Source organism: Tachypleus tridentatus, chromosome 2 (genome assembly GCF_004210375.1).
Source record: "Tachypleus tridentatus isolate NWPU-2018 chromosome 2, ASM421037v1, whole genome shotgun sequence".
Lineage (NCBI taxonomy): Eukaryota > Metazoa > Arthropoda > Merostomata > Xiphosura > Limulidae > Tachypleus > Tachypleus tridentatus.
In genome coordinates this window covers 46,830,434-46,856,116 of record NC_134826.1, presented here as the reverse complement: position 1 = coordinate 46,856,116, position 25,683 = coordinate 46,830,434, and the positions used below count along the sequence as shown (strand labels likewise).

General features: G+C 34.4%; 1 protein-coding gene across 1 annotated transcript in view; it reads right to left on the bottom strand.

The window, feature by feature from the left end:
• Window positions 1–25,087, bottom strand: part of LOC143242894 (band 7 protein AGAP004871-like) — a 31,325-nt gene extending 6,238 nt beyond the window's left edge. The window contains 8 exon segments of the mRNA XM_076486499.1: window positions 1,829–1,907; window positions 11,089–11,144; window positions 14,203–14,406; window positions 16,153–16,173; window positions 16,175–16,236; window positions 19,748–19,820; window positions 22,698–22,807; window positions 24,397–25,087. Of these exon segments, the coding sequence (XP_076342614.1) occupies window positions 1,829–1,907; window positions 11,089–11,144; window positions 14,203–14,406; window positions 16,153–16,173; window positions 16,175–16,236; window positions 19,748–19,820; window positions 22,698–22,807; window positions 24,397–24,409 (618 nt within the window). The 5' untranslated portion in view covers window positions 24,410–25,087.
• Window positions 25,088–25,683: the final 596 nt, after the last annotated feature.

Sequence of the window (25,683 nt, the reverse complement as noted above, 5' to 3'; positions counted from 1 at the left end):
CGCGATAAGCAAACATACCAATGTCAAGGTCAAATAATGGAATATTTACACGCAAATGTCGATAATCATATTTTTTTCCCTCGTTTATTTTTCTCGGAAAAAAATCTTAGATTAACCGGTTAGGAAATCCGTAACCGGTTAATCTTGTAATCGTCCCAGCCCTACTAGTGGAGGCTCGGGTATAGATAGCCGTCAATAATCTAGAAATGGTGACAGAGGGTTGCCAGCCAGTTTTTTACACCAACTGGCTATGCAGCTGCTCGAACCGAACAAGTGTAAAGCATGTGACGTCACACGCATGCAGAATTGCACCGGGGCAATATTGACGCTCAGAGCGCTTTTAAAGGAGTATGCGTAAGAAAAACGATGTTATGTGTGGTTATTGTATTTCGTAACGAGAGCAAAAGAATCCATGTTTGTTTAAATTTCGCGCAAAGCTACGCAAGGGCTCTCTGCGCTAGCTGTCCCTAATTTAGCAGTATAAGACTAGAGGGAAGGCAGCTAGTCATCACCACCCACCGCCAAGTCTTGGGCTACTCTTTTACCAACGAATAGTGGTATTGACCGTCACTTATAACGCCCCCACGGCTGAAAGGTCGAGTATGTTTGGTGCAACCGGGATTCGAACCCACGACCCTCGGATTACCAGTCGAACGTCTTAACCCACCTGGCCATGCCGGGCCGGAAAAGAATAGTTACATCGTTGTTTAGACTTCCTGTCATTATGGTGCATCAAGGTGAGGAAAATTCCAGCGCTTACAGTATGTTTATTGAGATCGGATATCAATTCATAGTTAGTAAACTATTCGATCAGGTAAATCTAAGTAACAGCTGTATCATTAATTAGATACTAATGTATAACTAGTTTTCATCCTAAGTTTTGGCTATTCGTTCATTGTCTGCAGGGAGATTATGAGAAATACTATTTTCTGAGGCCCGGCATGGCCAGGCGGATTAAGGCGTTTCACTTGTAATCTGAGGGTTGCAGATTCGAATCCCGGTTGCACCAAACATGCTCGACCTTTCAGCCGTGGGCGCGTTATAAGTGACGGTCAATACCACTATTCGTTGGTAAAAGAGTAGCCCAAGAGTTAGCGGTGGGTGGTGATGACTAGCTGTCTTCCCTCTAGTTTTACAGTGCTAAATTAGAGACGGCTAACACAAATAGCCCTGGTTTAGTTTTGCGCGAAATTCAAACCAACCAAACTGATGAATGTACACGGAAGAAAAGACAATCGTCACATATCTTTTTGACGATTTCGACACACAACGTCAAAAGGGATATATGATGTACTTACCTTTCTTTCCCATGTGTTTGGTCTCGGATAGAATTTCTTTATACTTTTTAATTGAAAAATAAATTCATAGAAGGAAACAGGTAATTACAGATCCTTATTTTCAACGTTTTCTTAGTTGACCCCTTCTATGGAGAGGACATGCAATTAAATAGACATTCTATTTTTGGAGGTCATCCAGGTGAAGCGATAAAAGGAAATTTGTCACTTTGCTGGTTTATCTGAACAAAATTTCATGCACACGGTGGACCATGCGGCAAGGTCAGAAACCCCATTATTGTTCGAATATATCCGTCCCGAAACGTGAAAAGTCGACCTGCCTCCAGAAGCGACCAGTTTTAACAGAATAGCGAGATTGGCTGTCATTCTACAACGCCCCCAATAGCTGAAAGTGCGAAGCGCGTGTGGTGGTACCACGTTCCTAGTACGCGACCATTGGATCGCCAGTCGATTATGCTAATCACTAGGTCACGCTAGGGCCACCAGAAAGGAAGTAGTGAAATTCAATGGTTATTTTCAAATTTCAAACTTACCTTAGCACGCGCTTCACGAGCCGCTTCTGCTTCGGCAGCCATAGCACGTTGAAGTTGAACTGGCAAACGAACGTCTTTGCTGCACGAAAGAAAAAGGTTTGTAGTTAATTAGTGATAATCAGAGAAAAGCAGACGTTTCACTATAGCCTAGAAAATATCCTGTTTACTGTATACGTAATAAGAAATAACAGAGTTTATTTGAATTGGGAGAAAAATCCAATCACACTAAGTTAATTTCTCGTGATATCGTAAATTGTTGTTACTGAAAGTTGGTTTACTATTTTATGGCGCAAAGCAACTAGGCTATCTGCGCATTACTGAAAGAGTTTGCATGTTTTTCAGATATAGCTGCACGAGAAAAGTTATTTGCGTTTAGCTACTTACGGGTATCGAAACCTAATTTGTAGCATTATATACAAGTTTTCAGACTTAACACTGAGCCTCTAAAAGCGGTGGACTCAGCAGATAGCCTGATGTGGCTTTGCTATAAGAAAATATCCGTCTCTAAAAGAACGAGCAATAAATGAACTACATTGTTTTCTAGCAGAAAGTTACACAATGAGCTATCAGTGATCTGCCAGTCGTGGGGAATCAAATCCTGAATACTAGCGTTATAAAATTAAACGCACGAAATAAGTTATTGTATTTTTCATATTTGAAACTAACGAGTTCGAATTAGCAAGGATTTTTATTTTTCAACATTTGTGCAGCTTTGCCCTTAACAACAAACAAACAGTCAAATATAAATATATCATCTAATCCAAAGATCCAAGATATCCAAGTCCTTTAAACAAGCGAGTCCGAAGTTAGCGTCTTTTTTTTTAACATCTTATGTCAGTTGCATGAAATTGAGAGATTGTAATATATTAGATCTTACTTAATTCATCTATAATACCCACAGTTTTATTATTATTATTATTATTCAGAATACGAGAGTATCGGACATGTTGCTTAAGTATCGTTTAGAAACGTTTCTGTCCACAAATGTTACAACCTTTATTTCGAGATATAATCCCAAAGCTCGCTCCCAGTGACTCAGCGTTAAGTGTGAAGGCTTATAACGCGAATAAAAAGGTTTTAATACTCGTAGTGAGCACGGCACAGATAACCCCATGTGTATCCTTCTACATAACTATGAACAAACCAAAACACACTTTATTTTTTAAAATAAATATTGTTTAAATTTGTTCGTTTGTTTGGAACTAAGCATAAAACTACACAATGGGCTACCTGTGGTCTGCCCACCACGGGTATCGAAACCCGATTTTTAGCGGCGTGAGTCTGCAGACGTACCGCTGTGACACCGGGAGTGGCAATATGGGTTTAAGATATACACAAATAATTTGTGTTGTTTAGAGAGGTAAACTAGTTCACCACGAGATTGATACAAACTCGTGTGTAAGACAATGCAAATATTAAATCGTCTATAAGATCAAATGCATTAGAACATTTTTAAGGTTAATGTCTTTAAGATATCCGTATCTACTTTCTTTAAACCTGTACAAAGTTACAAAAGGACTATATGCACACAGTCTCCAGTAATTCTGACTTCATGGATACGAAGGAATACAGTTAGACAGGTAGATAACAGTAATCACCGCCAACCTTTGGGCTAAACATGTCTGTACATTATAATCAGTTGATCATCACACTGAAGCCGCTACTTAATTAAATGAACCCAGCAAAACGTTTGCTTGTTATCAAGATATTTCAGTCTTGATATGGAGTAGGTTCTCACTTCAAGTTACACCAGGGGGTATATCTCTCAGTCTTGATATAGAGTAGGTTCTCACTTCAAGTTACACCAAGGGGAATATTTCTCAGTCTTTATATGGAGTAGGTTCTCACTTCAAGTTACACCAAGGGGAATATTTCTCAGTCTTGATATGGAGCAGGTTCTCACTTCAAGTTACACCAAGGGGAATATTTCTCAGTCTTGATATGGAGTAGGTTTTCACTTTAAGTTGCACCAGCGGGGATATCTCTCAGTCTTGATATAGAGTAGGTTCTCACATTAAGTTACACCAGGGGTGATATCTCTCAGTCTTGATATAGAGTAGGTTCTCACATTAAGTTACACCAGGGGAGATATCTCTCAATATTGATATGGAGTAGGTTCTCACTTTAAGTTACACCAGGGGAGATATCTCTCAATATTGATATGGAGTAGTTTCTCACTTTAAGTTACACCAGGGGGAATATATCTCAGTCTTGAAATGGAGTAGGCTCTCACTTTCAGTCACACCAGGGGAAAAGATATCTCAGTCCTGAAGTAGAGTGTGTTTCCACTTTAAGTTAGACTAGGGGGAATATATCTCAGTTTTGATATGGAGTAGGTTCTCACTTTAAGTTACACCACGGGGAATATCTCTCAATATTGATATGGAGTAGGTTCTCATTTAAGTTATACCAGGGGAGAATATATCTCAGTCTTGATATGGAGTAGGTTCTTACTTTAAGTTACACCAGAGGAGATATCTCTCAGTCTTGAAATGGAGTAGGTTCTCACTTTAAGACACACCAGGGGAAAAGATATCTCAGTCCTGAAGTAGAGTGTGTTATCACTTTAAGTTAGACTAGGGGGGGGGGATATCTCAGTTTTGAAATGTGATGAGTACTCACTTTAGGTTAGAACATGAGGAAAAGACATCTCTCAGTCTTGAAATGAAATGTGTTTTTCTTTTAAGTTACAGCAAGGGCTGTAGCAATTATACAAGATATATGTAATACTATTTAGGTATTCATTACTTTAGCGTCATTGGATGGAGAGAGGAGACACAGTCAAGTTGCTAAATGTTCTGAGGTCCTCATGATGAGAAAGTCTGAGAACTCTTTGTTTATTGCACTTATTTTGTTTGTTTGTGTTTGAACACAAAGTTACACAATGAGCAATTTGAGCTTTGCCCAGTACTGGTATCAGATTTTAGCATAACAACCCGTCAGGCTTACCACCGAACCACTGGGGTAAAGCTAATGCATTTTTGTGATTGCTACAATCAGTAAGTCTCATATTAAGAACACAAAACTTTTCCATAAATTACAATTACTGTTACTTGTCAGGCCTGGCATGTTACGTAAGTTTTAGTTTCAAGTATACATGGTAAAGTTTAATTTCTATGTTTGCAGTTTATTCTGGAAATGTATATTTGTAGTTTGGAAAAATGTTTCACTATTAAAATGTTCCTGGTACGATGTTAAGGATTATTATAGACATTTGTAACCATTAAAAATGTTTTTTAATAAAATGTTTTGCTACTGCCTTCTGATTAAAGTTGGAATATTTCCATAAAAAAAGATGAGAAACTTGATAACTTCTGCAAGAACTTAGAAAAAACCAAGAAAAATCCAAAAGAATTCTGGAAAAAATTCAAGAGTATTGCGTCAGACAAAAACACAAATCACATGTTACAACACATCACACACAACAATAAAATCGCAAGGACGGACGAAGAGAAAGCTGACTTATTAGCTGACTATTACAAATCCGCTTTTAGCGATTTAAACTCAGTAGATTTCGACACACAACACCAACACCATGTCAACAACTACATAAATGCAAACCAAGCTTCATTCTCACCAGGATTTCCCGGAGAGACACGAGAAGCATACTCAAATTCAATCAATAGAAAAATAACCATAACCGAACTAAAGATTAATATCAAAAACTTGAAGAACACTTCCCCCGGACATGACCAAATACCAAATATTATTCTCAAAAAAAGTTCCACTCTCTTACTACAACACCTCACAAACATCATGAACATTTCATTAGCGACAGGGTATTACCCTGACACGTGGAAAAAAGCCATCATAACAACGATCCCAAAGAAACAAACTAACAGAACAAATCCAGATAATTTCCGCCCCATCAGTCTGTTAAGCTGCCTTGGCAAACTGATGGAGAGAATTATCTCCAACCGTCTCCTCCATTTTGCGAATCAAACAACATCCTTCCAGAATCTCAAAATGCCTCCAGAAAAAATAGACAAACAACAGATCACCTCACACGACTCACCGAATCAATATACAAAGCTTACAACAACAATCAAGTAACCATCGGGGTATTCCTAGATGTCAAAAAAAGCATTCGACAGCGTTTGGCACAATGCCATCATATACAAACTAAACCACCTACAAATAAATCCTACGATAGTCAAATGGATTTCAAATTTTTTAACCAATAGAACAGCACAAGTAAAAGTCAATAAAACCATATCCAAATTATTTAATATAACGGCAGGAGTGCCCCAAGGATCAGTCCTCTCTCCACTTCTTTACATAATTTTCGTCAGTGACATAACTTTTCCAAATCTAACATACACACACAATTCACAATACGCAGATGACATCGCAATCTGGAGCACCTCCAGAAACCCAGTAATGGCCATGTCTCGCGTACAAGAATCACTAAACAACGTCTCAACATGGAGCAACAAGTGGAGGGTCGTGTTAAATCCGACAAAAACACAAGCAATCACCTTCTATAGAAAACTAAAGAAGCAAAGAAAAATCTAGAAAAATAAATCTATCACTTGGAAACACAACCATCAACATGAGCAAAACATCACATTCCTTGGCGTCACTTTCGACACAAAACTAACATGGAAAAAACACATAAACAATATACACTCATCAATCAGAAAAAGGATTTCATATCTAAAGACTATAACTGGTAAACAATCGAAATGCACACCGAACACCATTATACAAATATACAAGGCTTAAATCCGTCCACTAATAGAGTACGGATGTCAAGTAACATACAATATGTCAAACAACACACTCCAAAAAATCCAAGTGCAACAAAACAAAATATTAAAATCCGCATTCAGTTTACCATCTTTTACACCAACAAATTATCTACACCAAATTAGTAATTTACCAACTATAAGAGATAGAATAACAGAACTTTCTATGAAATATTATCGAAAAGCAGAAAACAGAAACAAACTAACGGCATCACTACACAAATTATCAAGTGCACCAACAAAATACATATCACCATACAACATATTTCAAGAATCACAATCCACTCAACAAAGAGTTTAAATACATAAAAACTATGTTATTAACATGAATTCCTTTTTTTTTTCAGGTACAGGGCACGACAGGCAAAACTTTCGGCGCCTGTCGTGTGAAAGTGGGTTTTCTCGGGGTACTCCCGTTTCCCCCCACACCAAAATCTTCAGGCATTGGATTTCTAGATCCCAGCCCAGGCAACCTTTTTGCCCGACCCAGAATCGGGCCGTTTGATTTGATCTAAACTTGAATGAATTACATTCATGTTCACATTTACCCAACTTTTTCTTTTCGAGACAGGTCCCGACCTTTCCTTCTTTCCACTGCTACCTTTGCCTCCACCCAAAAGACCATTTAGTGAGACATTCCCCACCCAAAAAGTCAAGAATAATAACGATAATTAATTTATTAAAATAATAATTAAAAAAAAAACCACCACTTAATCCTAATAACAATCCACGAAAGGGGACGAAGAGGAACTACAAAGTTCCTGAACACCCCAGTTGGAGAGAGAACTCTTCGGATTTCTCTCTCTCTAAACTGAACCCCTGCCACGTTAGTTTAGTTTAGTTTAGTTTAGATACAAAAGAAGATTGAATGTATGGTTAAAGTTATTACATGAAAACCTAGCTTAGCCAAAACATAAATGGCATTTGAAAGTTAACCACAACTTAAGTTTTTTCCAGCAGAGCCATCTATTAACAGTTTTAATTCTTGGACGTGTATACAAAAACTTAATAGTTGGTATCGTATTGTCAAGATTTCGAAAAATAACATGAAAATTGTAGAATAATTTATTATAACTTTTATATAAACTAAACAACTTGTAGATGTTTGTTGTTAGTATTTAAAGTAAATTATTTTGTTCCAGCAGTAAGATTATGGTCTTATAGCGCTGAAATTTTCGTTCGATCCTCGGGACAGAAACAGTGCAGATGGACAGTTATAAAGTTTGCGTTAGAATAAAGAAAAAGATACAATAATTACCATGGTTATATTTGACTAAAATAGAGAAAAAGATACACTAACTATGATGGTTCTATTTGACTAAAATAGAGAAAAAGATACATTAATTATCATGGTTCTATTTGATAGAAATAGAGAAAAAGATACATTAATTATCATGGTTCTATTTGATAGAAATAGAGAAAAAGATACACTAACTATCATGGTTCTATTTGATAGAAATAGAGAAAAAGATACACTAACTATCATGGTTCTATTTGATAGAAATAGAGAAAAAGATACACTAACTATCATGGTTCTATTTGATAGAAATAGAGAAAAAGATACACTAACTATCATGGTTCTATTTGATAGAAATAGAGAAAAAGATACACTAACTATCATGGTTCTATTTGATAGAAATAGAGAAAAAGATACACTAACTATCATGGTTCTATTTGATAGAAATAGAGAAAAAGATACATTAATTATCATGGTTCTATTTGATAGAAATAGAGAAAAAGATACATTAATTATCATGGTTCTATTTGATAGAAATAGAGAAAAAGATACACTAACTATCATGGTTCTATTTGATAGAAATAGAGAAAAAGATACACTAACTATCATGGTTCTATTTGATAGAAATAGAGAAAAGATACACTAACTATCATGGTTCTATTTGATAGAAATAGAGAAAAGATACACTAACTATCATGGTGCTATTTGATAGAAATAGAGAAAAAGATACACTAACTATCATGGTTCTATTTGATAGAAATAGAGAAAAGATACACTAATTATCATGGTTCTATTTGATAGAAATAGAGAAAAAGATACACTAACTATCATGGTTCTATTTGATAGAAATAGAGAAAAAGATACACTAACTATCATGGTTCTATTTGATAGAAATAGAGAAAAAGATACACTAACTATCATGGTTCTATTTGATAGAAATAGAGAAAAAGATACATTAATTATCATGGTTCTATTTGATAGAAATAGAGAAAAAGATACACTAACTATCATGGTTCTATTTGATAGAAATAGAGAAAAAGATACACTAACTATCATGGTTCTATTTGATAGAAATAGAGAAAAAGATACATTAACTATCATGGTTCTATTTGATAGAAATAGAGAAAAAGATACACTAACTATCATGGTTCTATTTGATAGAAATAGAGAAAAAGATACACTTACTATCATGGTTCTATTTGATAGAAATAGAGAAAAAGATACACTTACTATCATGGTTCTATTTGATAGAAATAGAGAAAAAGATACACTAATTATCATGGTTCTATTTGATAGAAATAGAGAAAAAGATACACTAACTATCATGGTTCTATTTGATAGAAATAGAGAAAAAGATACACTAACTATCATGGTTCTATTTGATAGAAATAGAGAAAAAGATACACTAACTATCATGGTTCTATTTGATAGAAATAGAGAAAAAGATACATTAACTATCATGGTTCTATTTGATAGAAATAGAGAAAAAGATACACTAACTATCATGGTTCTATTTGATAGAAATAGAGAAAAGATACACTAACTATCATGGTTCTATTTGATAGAAATAGAGAAAAGATACACTAACTATCATGGTTCTATTTGATAGAAATAGAGAAAAAGATACATTAATTATCATGGTTCTATTTGATAGAAATAGAGAAAAAGATACATTAATTATCATGGTTCTATTTGATAGAAATAGAGAAAAAGATACATTAATTATCATGGTTCTATTTGATAGAAATAGAGAAAAAGATACATTAATTATCATGGTTCTATTTGATAGAAATAGAGAAAAAGATACATTAATTATCATGGTTCTATTTGATAGAAATAGAGAAAAAGATACATTAATTATCATGGTTCTATTTGATAGAAATAGAGAAAAAGATACACTAACTATCATGGTTCTATTTGATAGAAATAGAGAAAAAGATACACTAACTATCATGGTTCTATTTGATAGAAATAGAGAAAAAAGATACACTAACTATCATGGTTCTATTTGATAGAAATAGAAAAAAGATACACTAACTATCATGGTTCTATTTGATAGAAATAGAGAAAAAGATACACTAACTATCATGGTTCTATTTGATAGAAATGGAGAAAAAGATACACTAACTATCATGGTTCTATTTGATAGAAATGGAGAAAAAGATAACTAACTATCATGGTTCTATTTGATAGAAATGGAGAAAAAGATAACTAACTATCATGGTTCTATTTGATAGAAAGAGAGAAAAAGATACTTTAACTATCATGGTTCTATTTGATAGAAATAGAGAAAATGATACACTAACTATCATGGTTCTATTTGATAGAAATAGAGAAAAAGATACACTAACTATCATGGTTCTATTTGATAGAAATAGAGAAAAAGATACACTAACTATCATGGTTCTATTTGATAGGAATAGAGAAAAAGATACACTAATTATCAAGATTCTAGTTGACTAAAATAGAGAAAAAAGTGAAGCTTATTAATATGGTTCTATTTAATTAAAGTAGGGAAAATGGTCACAGTAATTATCATGGTTCTATTTCACTAAGAAGCGTTTGTATGCGACTAAATATGTGCAGTGTTCAAGCGAAACTTTTAACAAAACTCACGAAAACATATTTATAAATACTTCTTGCTAAAAAATTCAAAATAATATTCTAATAAATGTAAGTAGATGGTTGAAATGGATGTTACTTCATTATAGAAACAAAGGATGTTAAAATACAATTAATATTTTAAATTAAACTTATTTTAGTTGAAGGATGATTAATTTGCGAAACCCACTTTTCTAGCTCGCTCAAATTTTACGTTCCAGCTTTCTGTCCAAAATACACTGCCAAAACAGATATCCAGTGCCTATAACTATATTAAACTCTCTAGGGCCTGGCATGGCCTAGCGCGTTAAGGCGTGCGCTTCGTAATCTGAGGGTCGCGGGTTTGCGCCCTAGTCGCGCCAAACATGCTCGCCCTCCCAGCCGTGGGGGCGTTATAATGTAACGGTCAATCCCATTATTCGTTGGTAAAAGAGTAGCCCAAGAGTTGGCGGTGGGTGGTGATGACTAGCTGCCTTCCCTCTAGTCTTACACTGCTAAATTAGGGACGGCTAGCACAGATAGCCCTCGAGTAGCTTTGTGCGAAATTCCAAAAACCAAACCAAACCTATTAAACTCTACTTAAAAGCTAGCTTTCTGTCCAAAATACACTGCCAAAACAGATATCCTGTGCCTATAACTATATTAAACTCTAACTTAAATGCTACTTAACTTACATTTCGACACGTTCCACTTTAATTCCCCAAGCATCGGTGCATTCATCAAGGACGCTCTGAAGAAAAAGAAACAGAAAGGTCATCTGTGTGACATGTTAACATTTTTCAAGAATTAAGTGAAGTGAAAGAAAAGGAAAACTTTGTTTTATTGTCGGTCTAGTGGCATGTTTCTGAAATAAAGGAACTGGAAAAGTCACATTTGTTTCTTAATGTTGTGATGTGTTTTTATATCGAGGATTCTAGAAGGAAAGAAGAGAAAAAAATGGCGTTAGTTAGTCGCTGCTGTGGTCTATTCGAACATTTTTCAAAGGCTCTCGAAGCAAAAAGAACAAAAACTTAGATTTGGTTGTGAATATTGTGGTACGTTTACATTGTTTGCTACTTAAGAGTTATTTAACGGCGATATAAACTCTGTAAAACAAATGTAAAAAATTCGATTTTAAGATAAACAAACGAGAGAAATATACGTGATTTATTTCTCTTTGAAGGCCTGGTGGCAAAATATGCAAAAAAGAAGAAAAAAAGAAAACTTTCATTGTTCTACCACATTGACCATCTTGTTAAATTTAGAAAATAAAATGCAAGTGCTGCCATCTAGTGCAACTTCAGAATTAAACTTAATTTTCTGAACTTTAAGAATAGACGTGGAGTTCAAGTGTCAACTGTGATAAGTAGAGTGTAAATGTATTATTGATGATACTTATCATTGGATATTGTGAAAAAAAGGCGTGGCCTGCTTTTTGGGTAATGCCAATGGTTTTGCTTTAAATTATGGTTTGTACAGAACCTATGCAGGAAATCTTTATGGTTATTCTGGCATGATCCTAACAGTAGTTACAAGAATTACTTAGCGAATAAAAATCAGTTTCCAATTCAAAACATTTTTTTTCGAAAACCAGCAAGTAACCATTTTGTTGAAAGTTCGTCACATTTCTGTGACCAATGTTTTACTGACATGAACATTGCAGTTTAATCGCTGATCTAACCTAGTATAACTTGCTATCATTAATGATAGCGTTATCGATTTTCATAGATTGCAAGGATAAGTACTACTATATCTAGAACATTTTCACTCAACGAGAAGCTCAAACAAAACAAATGTGTCGCAGTTCTATGACTCAATCAGTTAGTTGGACCAGTTTGCATGCTGAAGATCGACTCACACACACATTTGTCCGTGGAACCTTCATGCATAAAACAGCAGTTGTTTTATGAGGCGTAATTTGAGCCGAGGACATAGGCAGGAAAGAGTAGCAGAATCTTAATATAAGATGAGTCAGGGCTAGAGAACTTGGAGTTGCAAATTGAGGACACATGTGTAATACTGTAGAAATTAAGAATGTTAAATAAGGGTAGCAAGAAGTGTGAAAATACCATAACATGAGGCAGAGAAAGACATACCATGTGGTTGAGCAAACATGAAAATTCCATATTAGGAATATTGCTAAAGAAAACTGTCCACAGTTATACATACTGCTACGTAAAAAACCAGTCTGACGAGATCTTAAATTTTCATAACCTATATGTAAATTTTAAATTAATTAAATGGTGAAATAAAAGAAAATATTCAACTGAATAGATTATTTTTATATCGAGATAATATTTATACGTTTACGTTTGTTCGTGAAATGATTAAAAAACAAAATGGTAAACGTTTGGTTTCCAGTCAGAATAGGAGATTAAATTCATTTTTATTTTCACAACTCTCCCAAAGTAATTTACTAATTAAATAATGAAAAAGAAAACTCCAACATAACTTTCGTTTTGACGTGACAGATTTAGTTTGAATTATATAAAATTCTACTTACAACCAACTTAATAGTGCAAGCCACGTTAGATCAGCTTTGAACAGTCCATCTAACTGGGAAATGTTGACCAATAAATCATTAGAGATCATGCGTAAGAAAATGCTGCCCAATAAACCATTAGCTTTCATTAGACCAGATAGGCAAGAAAATGTTGCCCAATAAATCATCAGTTTTCATCATACCAGATAAGCAAGAAAATATTGCCCAATAAATCATTAGCTATCATTAGACCAGATAACCAAGAAAATGTTGTTTAATAAACCATTAGCTTTCATTACATCTGATAACCAAGAAAATGCTGCCCAATAACTAATTAGCTTTCATTACATCTGATAACCAAGAAAATGCTGCCCAGTAACAGTTAGCTATGATTAGACTAGATAACTAAGAAAATGTTACCCAATAAATAATTAGCTTTCATTAGACCAGGTAAGCAGGAATAAAGCTGTATAAGATTTCAGATGGAAACATTTCAGTTGTATTTTAGTGTTTAAATAACCTAATTCGTAATCTCTGTTCAAAATATAAAGTTACAAATATGTAACTTTTCAATTTTATCTAACAGACATGATTTTTTTTTCTTGGAGTGCAAAATGTAAAGTATTACAACATTGCTTCACATTAGGCAACTCAAACCCTAACGTCAACCTCTCCAACCTAGCTACTTCAACGGCACAGAATTTTACTAACGAAATCTAGCTTTTGTAAATGGGGAAAAACAAACAAATGTGTTAGAACAAATTCTTGACGTTTGCAATAATGTTTGTTAATTAAAAGTAATAAGATGTTTGAACAAATTAAACTTTGGCAAAATAATTTACCAAATTTGATACTATTTCAGAGACTCAAAGATTTATATGTTACAACACACACAAAGAGTTCCAAGTTAAGATAAATGTTCGAAAACATTGAACTTTTAAAGTGATAAAAAATGAGCAAAATACATTTCAAATAATAATAATAACGAAACACCTTCAGGTGCAAATATTTCACTAATAATTTGTTAATGTCATTTGTTTTCAAATTGAATTTAAGCACCCGAGTCACTACACTCATTGGAACACAACTGCGAGGAAATGTTTTTTATATCTCAAAGCAAGTTTGTAAATGTTATTTTCACTGGTTACTACCACAAGTGTTAGAAACGTTACTTATCACACAGCACGAAGACCCTAGTTCTGATCCATTGTCTTAAACTCAGCTTTTGGTACCAGTTAATTTACTTGTATTAAACATACATAAATATGTATATACACTTACAATTATGTGTGCATAGTGTGTGAAACTGAATGAGTGAACTGAATACCTGCATGGAGTTGGAGATATGTTCACGATCAGCGAGTATCTGATGAAGATCGTGTGTTCCCAGCATGTTACGAAGCGTGGTTTGAGCTAGCAGTCGAGTGCTGTGGTGAGCGTTTTCCACATTAGCAACGGACACAGTGGCATTGTGAACTCGGTAATAAACTACAGCATCAACCGAGACGGTCACTGAATCTTTGGTCAGCACCTGCATAATTAAATAATTGTTATTTAGTTAATAACGGGTCCACACATACATAATTAAAGAATTATTATTCCATTTACAACGGGTTTACACCTACATAAATGAACAGTTATTATTCCATTGATAAAGGGTTCACACCTATATAACTGAAAAGTTATTATTCCATTAATAATGGGTTCACACATACATAATTAAAGAATTATTATTCCATTAATAACGGGTTCACACTTACATACTGAACAGTTATTATTTCGTTAATAACGGGCTCACACCTACTTAATTAAGCAGTTATTGTTCCATTAATAAGGGGTTAACACCTACATGACTGAACATTTATTATTCCATTAATAACGGGTTTACACTTACATAATTGAACAATTATTATTATAACGGTCCAGCATGGCCAGGTGGTCAAGGCGCATGGTTCGTAATCCGCGGGTCGCGAGTTCGAATCCTCCTCCCACCAAACATGTTCGCCCCTTTCAGCCATGGGGACGTTATTATGTGAAGGTCAATCCTACTATTCGTTGGAAAGAGTAACCTAAGAGTTAGCTGTGGATCGTGATGATTAGCTGCCTTCCCTCTAGTCTTACACTGCTAAATTAGGGAAATATTATGCGAAATTTAAAACCAACCACCCTATAAGCCTACAAAATTAAATCAATTGTTCTGTTAGGAACGGATTATAGAGTATATAATTATTACTTCGTCAAGAACGTAAGAAAAACATTTTAATCATTAATAATCGAGAAATACTTATTTTGAAATAACTGTTTTCATTTTAACAAAAACAACAGATGTTATATGACATATTACAATTGTTGAAATAGTGCATTTCTCAATAATAACGTTAGTTTGTTTGTTTTTGAATTTGGTGCAAAGATACACGAGGGCTATCTGCGCTAGCCGTCCCTAATTTAGCAGTGTAAGACTAGAGGAAAGGCAGCTAGTTGTCACCAACCACCGACAACTCTTGGGCTACTCTTTTACCGACGAATAGTGGGATTGATCGTAACCTTCTAACGTCCCCACAGCCCAAAGGGTGACCGTGTTTGGTGTGACGGGGTTTCGAACCCGCGATTCTCAGATTCCGAGTCGAATGCCTTAACCACATTATCATGCCAGGCCATGCAACTAGTTATAACCAACGAACAGTGGGACTGACCTCTATGAATAATAGTTTGTATTTAACGTATTACAAGTAATAAAGGGAACTTTTGTTGTAAAGGGTAGGAGTAGGGTGGAGGGTGGAAAATAGTGGGACAAAGAGAACTTAAGATGAAATTAATTGTACGGTTTAAAATAAAAATGTAATAATTGAATAGTGTAACCCATACATTAAAACACTAGGAAAAACACGCCCCTTTACAAAACTTACACGACAAACTGGTGTTTAAAGCTAAAAAAACCCAAAAAAACCTGCGTTAAAAATCACAGCACGTTATGCAAACAAGTTCGAATTCAGTTTATCAAAGAATTTGAAAAATGTTTGCAAAATGCGTCCATAAAACGATAAGAATGTTCAAAATATTTTGTGCATGCGTAAACGTGAAAAGAATGGACGGAGATAAACTTGAAGAAATACGTTTGAATACAACACGAACGATATACGTATTCGAGTTAAAAGCCTAAACGTTGTTTAATAGTACTATAATATTTACCTGGTAGCTGTACGTGTACTAAATGTGTGAAGTTGTTAAAACCAACAATACACATGTGGGTGTCGCTATAGCAACCATCGGTGCTTACCTCCTGCGGTGGAACATCAAAAGGTCAAAGTACGTAAATCTACTTTTGTGTAGTTCTCAATACAAGGCAGTATGAAGAAGATGCCTGAAAGCAAAGAAAGTTAACTATGAACATGTATTACTACACACATATGTTAAAAATACCTAGTCAGCTTTCACTGGAATGTAAGTCAATTATCCTTTCGTTTCTGAGAGAGAAGTGTAAGTACTGATGAGATCTTGTCTTCTCTGAGAATCTGATGACATACTAAAAGTGACGACGGATGAAAGACGTGGAGACAACGTTTGTTAATTTACATGTTTTTTGTTTGTTTTGCTTACTGGAACTCGTCCAGTTTACAGACGGGTTTATAAATGCTTTAGAAAGTGATACAATAAAAATTATTTTGTGGTCATTGGCACGTGACTAGCCAATTGAAACACAATGTTGGCAAACACGTAAATAAAACACAAGCTGTTATTCCAGAAAACATAAGTAGTTTTATTTAAGCCAACGTTTCGAAATCACGACTTCATCTGGGCAAACAAGACACTAATTGGTTTAGGCCTGAAATGAGTCAGAAAATGTTTTGTTTGTCACGATGAAGTCGTGATAACGAGACGTTGGCTTGAATGAACTACTTATGTTTTCTGGAATAATAGCTTGTGTTTGTTTATTTTTTAAGAATGAATTCAACCCTCCAGTTTTTAATACAAACTTTAAACTCAATTTGGTAACTTCAAAAAAATTAAACTTGTTTAGAGACCCCCCACACTAAATCCATCGTTTTTTTTTTCTGGTACAATGAAAGGGAAAAGTATTTAATATTAGTTACAACCAGCTACTTTTGGTAACATAATTACCATTATCAGGGTTAAAGCCTACAATGTTAGCCCAGCCTATTTTCAGACCTTAAAGATGGTATCTATGTTACCGAAATCAGTCGAGTGTAATTAATAATAAAGGTTTTACCGTCGGTTTTCATGTCTTTGTACTCTTAACATATTAGCACGATGTGTCTGAACAAAAATTATAATTAAAGTAAAGAAAAGAAGGAATATTATTTCTCTTATCACTGACTATGATATTAATAATTCATGTTACTTTCAGACTACAAAAATACTTAAGGTAATATTTGTTTTCTTAATATAACTGTTAATTACAAAACGTGTTTTCGGTTTCACACCTGTATTTTCTTCAATCATGGTAATGAACGTCATTTGGAGCGGAAATGTGAGTGGATAAAAATAACATTTATCACTTTTCTGATACAACACGTTCGACCTGTGATAACAACATTTTGCTGTTGTGTCTTCCAAGGAGCGAAAGTTTAGTTTGTCTCAACGAAATAAACAACAACAACAAACTGTCAAAAATTTACTCCGAAAAGAGAAGTATTTGAAAAAACTCAACTTTATTTGAATTGTTTATCAATCTACAAATGGGAAAAAAAGGCAAAATAGGACAGTTTAGAAATAAAGCTTTTTTATGTTATTAATTTTCGAATTCCACACGGTTTTTAGCACGTTCGTTGCTGACGAAGTTTACGTAGATTAACGGTTTTAGCCTGTTATAATAGTCTTTGTAAAGAGCTAGATAAAATAGGTAGGTGAAATCACCGATTTTCTGCGCAAAATCATAGTGGTTCCCTGTTGTGATTTGTAAAAGTAACAACGTTTTTATTGATCTCTGTGTGTGTGATAAGCTACTTGGGACACCGTAACGAACAAAGCCTCAAGCAAACTGGTTCATGAATAATTTATAAATACGTATTTAAACAATCAAAGTAGGTGTAAATAGGTTGTCCTAGCGCTTATGAGTCCTCATTTCAAGTTGCTTACAATTATTGCAGTCTTTAACGTCAGTAACAAAACACGCTAGAATATCACTCCTACTAACAATTTTCCTCACTTGTCATGCTGTATGTTACAACTTTGTTTGTAATTGAGCACAAAGTTACACAGTCCACACCACGAATATAGAAACTTGTTTTCTAGCTTTTCAAGTTGGAAGACATACTGATGTGCCTCTAGGGGGCTACGTGCTACCAAAGAAATACAGTAAACGTCATTTACCGTCTTCCCTATTTTCTGATAGTCGTGCCATCTAGTGGTCAATATATACGTAAAAACGGCTCGTTTGGGTTGAGAAAATACTTTACATAAAGGAGCGAACAACGTTTCGACCTTCTCCGGTCATCGTCAGGTTGACCAAGAAAGAAAGAGGTAACTGACCGGAAGCTGACCGCATATTTGATAGGGGTTGTGTAACTGAGTGTCGGAATGCAGAGGGCGGTGTTATAAAGGTGTTCCTATATTAAAAATAATATAATAAATAATATAAAATTATATATTCAAACATCTAACACCGATGTTTGGTGATTTCTCCAAGCCCGTTCCCTCGGCTGTGGTTTCGCTAGATAGTAGATAGGGACAGTGGGAATCTCGTTAATCCATTCATGCGCGTCACTAATTAGATGAGGAGACATTTGGCGACCTTAAGAGAGTCATAGTTACTCCCGCCGTACATTTCTATGTACGTGTTGTTGGAGAGAAACAACAGGTAATGATGTTATAGTTTAATGGTTGCCATATTTTTTAACAGAATACGTTTAACACCTCACGTATTAATTAAAATATTCAGGTTTATCCAGTAACTGACATTAGTAATAATTATAGTATCAAATATGACAATCTTTATATTTAAATATTTTCTCAACCCAAACGAGCCGTTTTCGCTTATATATTTCTCTACAAGTGGGTTTTTTCTGCATCACTGATTATTATAACATAACGCATACAAACGTGTTCTTTGACCCTAAAGTCACAAAATGCTCATCTAATTCAGCTAATCAATAAGTATTAGAAGAAAAAACCAACAACAACAAATTACCCAAAAGTAGGGGTAATCTAATTCTGCTATTTCATGACCATTAGAAGAAAAAAACCAACAACAACAAATTACCCAAAAGTAGAGGGCTTCTAATTCTGTTAATCCACTATAATTATACATAGTTACCGTTATCTTTGTTTTGAATGGTGCAACATATAATGCATTAAAAACTGTTCATTCTAGATTTACGAATAGTTCTAAAGTACAACTGTCGGATCGAAACTGTTTATATGGTTATATAAACTGAGTGTCATCTTTACAGAAATCGATGCTTTGTTTTTTTCGTTATATCTACTTAATATTATTGTTGGTTTTAAATACTAGTGTGAGAAAATCCTTTTGTTTTTAACATTTGATGTATGATGTACCTGTTGCACATTGTTTATTCTCATGTAAGATTATTTTACTCTATTTCATTCACACTATGTACAAACAATGCATTCATATTGTTATAGTAAACGACAATTGAAACAAATATATTTATGTTGTTATGAATTTCACTATTAATCAATTAAGTGTTTCATGATTTTGTTATAGTTTAATGGTTGCTATATTTTTAACATGTATTAATTAAAATATTCAGGTTTATCCAGTAACTGACATTAGTAATAATTAGAGTATCGAATATGACAATCTTTATATTTAAATAGAAGAGCTAAGGACTAGTGAACATAACACTGTAGGACTATATATATATGTTATGATAAACATATAATACACTTACCTGGCCCTTTTGAGCCACCATGTAGTAAACGTCCCAAGCGAAATATAACTGCGCGTTCATACTCTTGCACCACCTATTGGAGGTTAAAAACACTATTTAAAAAAGTACACGCACACGACTCTAGCACTATATAATATGTCTATTTTAGATTATTATTTTGATATTTAAGGATTCACTTTCGTCTAAAAATATTTTGAGGAAAATAATACCCCATTTATTAAATCTACGTTAATTACCATATAAAATTAGGAAAGGAATATAATAAATCTGGAATATGAGACACAAGTAATTTGAGACATAACAGACTCGGAACTCAGAGTGCACCCCGCCAATGAAAAAGACATATTCATGTCAGGTGATTTTAAACAACTTGTTTTTTGTTGTATCTTTATTATCTTAATATTTTTTATACATTTTCTTGTATTAAACCACCTTTTTTCTCTTCATACTGACAGGCTTACTAATGATGTATGTTAAACAGTGAAGGCTGAAAAGTCAAGCAGGTCATTTTGAAAATGTAAAAATTCATTTTGATCTATGTACTATTTCCCATTTCATAATCTTATGGCTCGGTATGGCCAGGTGGGTTAAGGCGTTCGACTTCTAATCTGAGGGTCGCAGGTTCGAAACCCCTTGCACCAAATATACTCGCCCTTTCAGCCGTAGAGGCGTTATAATGTGACGGTCAATCCCACTATGCGTTGGTAAAAGAGTAGCCCAAGAGTTGGCGGTGGGTGGTGATGACTAGCTGTCTTCCCTCTTGTCTTACACTGGTAAATTAGGGACGGCTAGCACATATAGCCCTCGAGTAGCTTTGCGCGAAATCCATAAACAAACAAACATTATCACATTCAAACATTTCTCCGGATATTATTCTCTTTGGTTCTTTAGTCTTGCACAGTAACCAAATTTTATTTGTGGTAGTTTTGGTTTGAGTTGTTTGGAATTTCGCGCAAAGAGACACGAGTGGCGATGGCCAGCTGCCTTTCCTCTATTTTTATACTGCCAAATTAAAGACAGCTAGCACAGATAACCTTGGAGTATCTTTGTGCGAAATTCAAAAACGAACAAACAAACCATTGGAGACAAGAGGAACGACTGTTACTGGTGCTTTCATAACCTGAATCACAACGATTCTTGTCGTGTAGGAAAACAAACTGTTTCTCTTCTGGTTTACTTAGGCTTAACTTCAGTTTTCATACCAGTCAATATTTATTAAAGTATATGGTTTACTTAGGCTTAACTTCAGTTTTCATACCAGTCAATATTTATTAAAGTATATGGTTTACTTAGACTTAACTTCAGTTTTCATATCAGTGAATATTTATTAAAGTATATGGTTTACTTAGGCTTAACTTCAGTTTTCATACCAGTCAATATTTATTAAAGTATATGGTTTACTTAGACTTAACTTCAGTTTTCATATCAGTGAATATTTATTAAAGTATATGGTTTACTTAGGCTTAACTTCAGTTTTCATACCAGTCAATATTTATTAAAGTATATGGTTTACTTAGACTTAACTTCAGTTTTCATATCAGTGAATATTTATTAAAGTCTAGAGATCTGTAAATTGTTACTCTTACAACCACATATACAATTAATTTTCTACCGTAGCATTTCTTCTACCCCCACACGTTAGTTACAGAAGTTTCTGTCGAAGCAACGTGGGAAAAGAGCACGTGCTTCACGAACCGGAAATATTCACAAATAAAACATTCCGTCGATGAAGTCGTATTGAAATGCGTTATACAATAGACTTGAACACAACAGCCAGCTAATTCAAAACGGTGTAAAAAACAACACGAACATAAAAGCACAAGAACAGTAACTAAAAACGATCAAGCCATAGTAATTAAGTGACACAACACAAAAGTAACTATTAATGTCGCTGAAGAAAGACCGTAATATTTTTTTTTATAAAGTTGTCGATTTTTTTTATGTAATGCTCCGTAAATGCACGTAAATGAACCACAGTGAATCGCTGGCTTGTTTATTTTAGAGTAAAGCCACACCGTGTCCACCCCGGTGAATCTAACCTTGGACTTTCAGCTCCAGAGACTTACCTCTGCCCCACAGGTGGAGTGGAGTAAAAATATTATGATTATGTAAATAAATTCCAAAGTAATTTAAGAAAAAAAACGATTTTTACTTAACAAGAAACGTTAAGTTTTGTGTTTATAAAAAGCGAGTTTTTTTTTAGGGGTTATAGGTAGTCGGCAAAAGATATCTTTAAACGTATCTATTTATTTATTTGTTTTGGTTTTATAGCATAGTGAGTTTTTTCCTACTTAAATAGGAACTGCAAAGTTTCCAAAAAATATTTTCTTCGCTTTCTCACATTTCATTAGATACTGCAGAAATTATACATAACTAATCTTTTTACTATACTTTTCACAATGAATTACTTCAATGTTGTTCTATCTAAAAGGCCCCTCCCACAGTGACACAGCGGCATGTCTACAGACTCACACTGCTAAAATCCGGGTTTCGATACCCGTGGTGGGCAGAGCATAAATAGCCCATTGTACAGCTTTGTACTTAATTCCAAATAATCAATCACCCGCTTGCTGTTACTCTTTGTTCCAGTTCAGATACAAAACAGCCGACAGATAGAACGAGAATATTTAACATTAGAAGTCCAAGATGGTTTGGTCCAGCATGGCCAGATGGCTAAAGTACTCGACTCGTAATCTGAGGGTCGCGGGTTCGAATCGCCGTCACATTAAACATGCTCGCCTTTTCAGCCGTGGGAGCGTTATAATGTGTCGGTTAATCCCATTATTCGTTGGTAAAAGAGTAGCCCAAAAGTTGGCGGTGGGTGATGATGACTAGCTGCCTTCCGTCTAGGCTTACACTGCTAAATTAGGGACGGCTAGCACAGATAGCCCTCGTGTAGCTTTGCGCGAAATTTGAAACAAACCAAGACGGTTTTACTCTTACTTCTTACCTTGATACATATGAAGAGAGATAAAGGCAGGGTCGCCAAGAACAAGACGAAGGACAGTGCAGTGAGAATCCAACCACAAAAACCCAAACCCGTAGATTCACCTGTTTCAGCTGCAAAATAAAATATATCTCAAAAGGTGATTCCAAAAAAAAACCAAAACGGATAAGTGTTTTGTCAGTTTCTCCCTCTTAGATAATTCTGCGCTGAGCTACACTTCAATGTAAGTAATTTAAAACACTGCATATCATAACTTCTACATGGTGTGCCAAAATTATTCAACAAATGAGTAATTCGATATTTTAAAAATGAATATGCAGTTCAGGCACCGCCAATGGAAACACTTAGAACATCTATTACTGTGTTTTACACATTGTTGCGACTTAATAATAACATTAACTGTTAATTTCTAGCTTCTAAGATTTACTGTATTATTGTATTCTGCACATTGTTATTACTTAATAATAAAACTTCTTATTAATTCCTAACTTTTAACTTTCACTGTAGTATTTACTGTATATTATTTACTGTATTCTATAGGTTTTTGCTACTTAATTATGTTAATTCCTAGCCCAAGACGCTCACTATTATTAATAAACTCCCTTCAGTAGACGATTGCTGTAGTGTATATATTTTTGTTTATTGAAAAAAGGTCGTTGAATTGTAATCTGAGAAATAGTTATATGAATGACACAATATAAAACGAATTAACAAAACCAAAATCCTGAGAAGAGTGTGTGTGTTTTGCTATTGTTATACTCAGCAGAATATAAGAGACGCTCTCTATTTCGTAAGAGCTCTGATAAGTAATTGTAATTTATTATCTTAAAGGAAATATAGACTTCAGAATAATTAGTTATTAAAACTAAGATTTTACTTTAGTAAAGACATAAAGAACATTACGTCCAAATAACTAGACATGGCTGTGTGGACTAAAATGCTAATTATCACACTCAAGGTACGTGAACCAATTGTAATCATAACATTAAAGTAAACGAAACTCTAGAGCGTGTAACCTCTTAGCCATAAATTATATATTTATATTGTAACTGAGATAAGAAAAAAAAATGTTAAGAAAACAATGAATAAGTAATTAACACTTCTAATGAAAAACAAATTGATTTTCTTAACATTGTTACTATTTACGTAAATTTTCACAACACTATAAAAACCTGTATAGTACACACACACACACATAGCAAACCTTCATTAGTTATAAGCACGTGATAAAACGTTGCTCGTGAAATTTATTCCTCTTTTAAACTTTCGTGCTTTTTAAGTTTGTGAAAAAAGAACAAGGTAAAACATAATAGTTTATTAAAGCAACACATGTTTAAAAGTTAAACAGAACGATCATTTCTGTTGATTATTTTCAATATATGATCACATAGAAGGACTTACATAATCAAACTAAACATCTTAGTTGAGTACATTAGTTTAACAAGTAAAGGGACACATTTAGTTAATAAAAACGATAACGCAAGTTGTTGCTTACATAACGAAAACAACAAAAACTTTAGTACTAAATTTTAGCTCCTTGGCTGGAGGTAAGCATTTAGTAAATCAATGTAGTAATTATAATAATAATAACGACACAAGTCGTTGTTACTTAAACAAGAATAACAAAGTTTGTCTCAGCACAACGAAGATCACTACAATAGAATAAGCTTTGTTAAATTATTAATTACTAACTGACTCTTACCTTTACCGTACATTGCTGTCAACTTCCAAGTGCGGTTCTGCTGTGTCACTTCACAGAAATAACGAATTCTTCACGGTGAACTACTAAAATTCCACTCTATGCAACGCTGAGGTCCCCTATCGATACTTAATGTGGTTGTTCTTGTTGAATAGCAGTATTAGTTCAACGCTATTTCACAAACATTATGGCAAAGTACGTAGTCTATAACGTTTAATGTATTGATTAGACAGTCCCTGACATGTGCAATATCACGTGGTTACTGTTTCTCCAGAGCCAAAAGTATATTCGGTTGGTAAATACGTTTGATATGTATAGAGGGACGTGATCAGAATTATTTACGGCTATTTCATGACAAAAAAACGTTTTAGCTTTTACAGGAAGCAATCATCTATGCTTAGTAAGTTTAGTTACACCTAGAGGGCCAACATTAAAATGTCACTGTATACTCGTAATTAAAAATAATTGTAATACTTTATAGCACAATATGCAGAATATATTGTTGAATAAGTCAGACTTTAATGTCATGATAAGAAAAATCAGGGTATTCGTTACAACAGAAAATTACCTATTATACAGCATAAATGTTTGTTTTTGAATTTCGCGCAAAGCGACACGAGATCTATCCGTGCTAGCCGTCTCAAATGTAGCAGTGTAAGACTAGAGGGAAGGCAGCTAGACATCACCACCGATCGCCAACTCTTGGGCTACTTTTTTATCAACGAATAATGGGATTGACTGTCACATTATAACGCCCCCCACGGCTGAAAGGGCGAGCATGTTTGCTGTGACGGGGATTCAAGCCCGCGACCCTTGGATTACGAGTCGAGTGCCTTAACCACCTGGCCATGCCGAGCCTTATATAGCATAAGATAGGAATTAGATAGAAGTAGTTTAATGTATCACACGTTTCAAACACCAAGGGTAAAAATATAATTTTATTTGTTTGTACTTAAGCACAAAGCTAGACAATAGGTTATTTGTGATGTGTCCGTCGTGGGTATCAAAACCCGGTTTCTAGCATTATAAGTCCGCAGACTTACTGTTGTGCCACACCTGGAAGATGGGGAAAATATAAGACAGTGTCTGAGATTCTTTATTCATAACTGATTTAGACAGTTTTAATATAGGACATTTAGGTCTGACCTGTGATGTAACCAGAAAATCATGATTTGATAAGAAGTTCTCAGAGAGTGGTACAATGGTTGTTGGAGATTTTGGTATACAATTGGACCAGAGTACTCGACTTGAAGTGTTATCTCAGCTACGAGTCTGTAGTTTTCCCTTTCT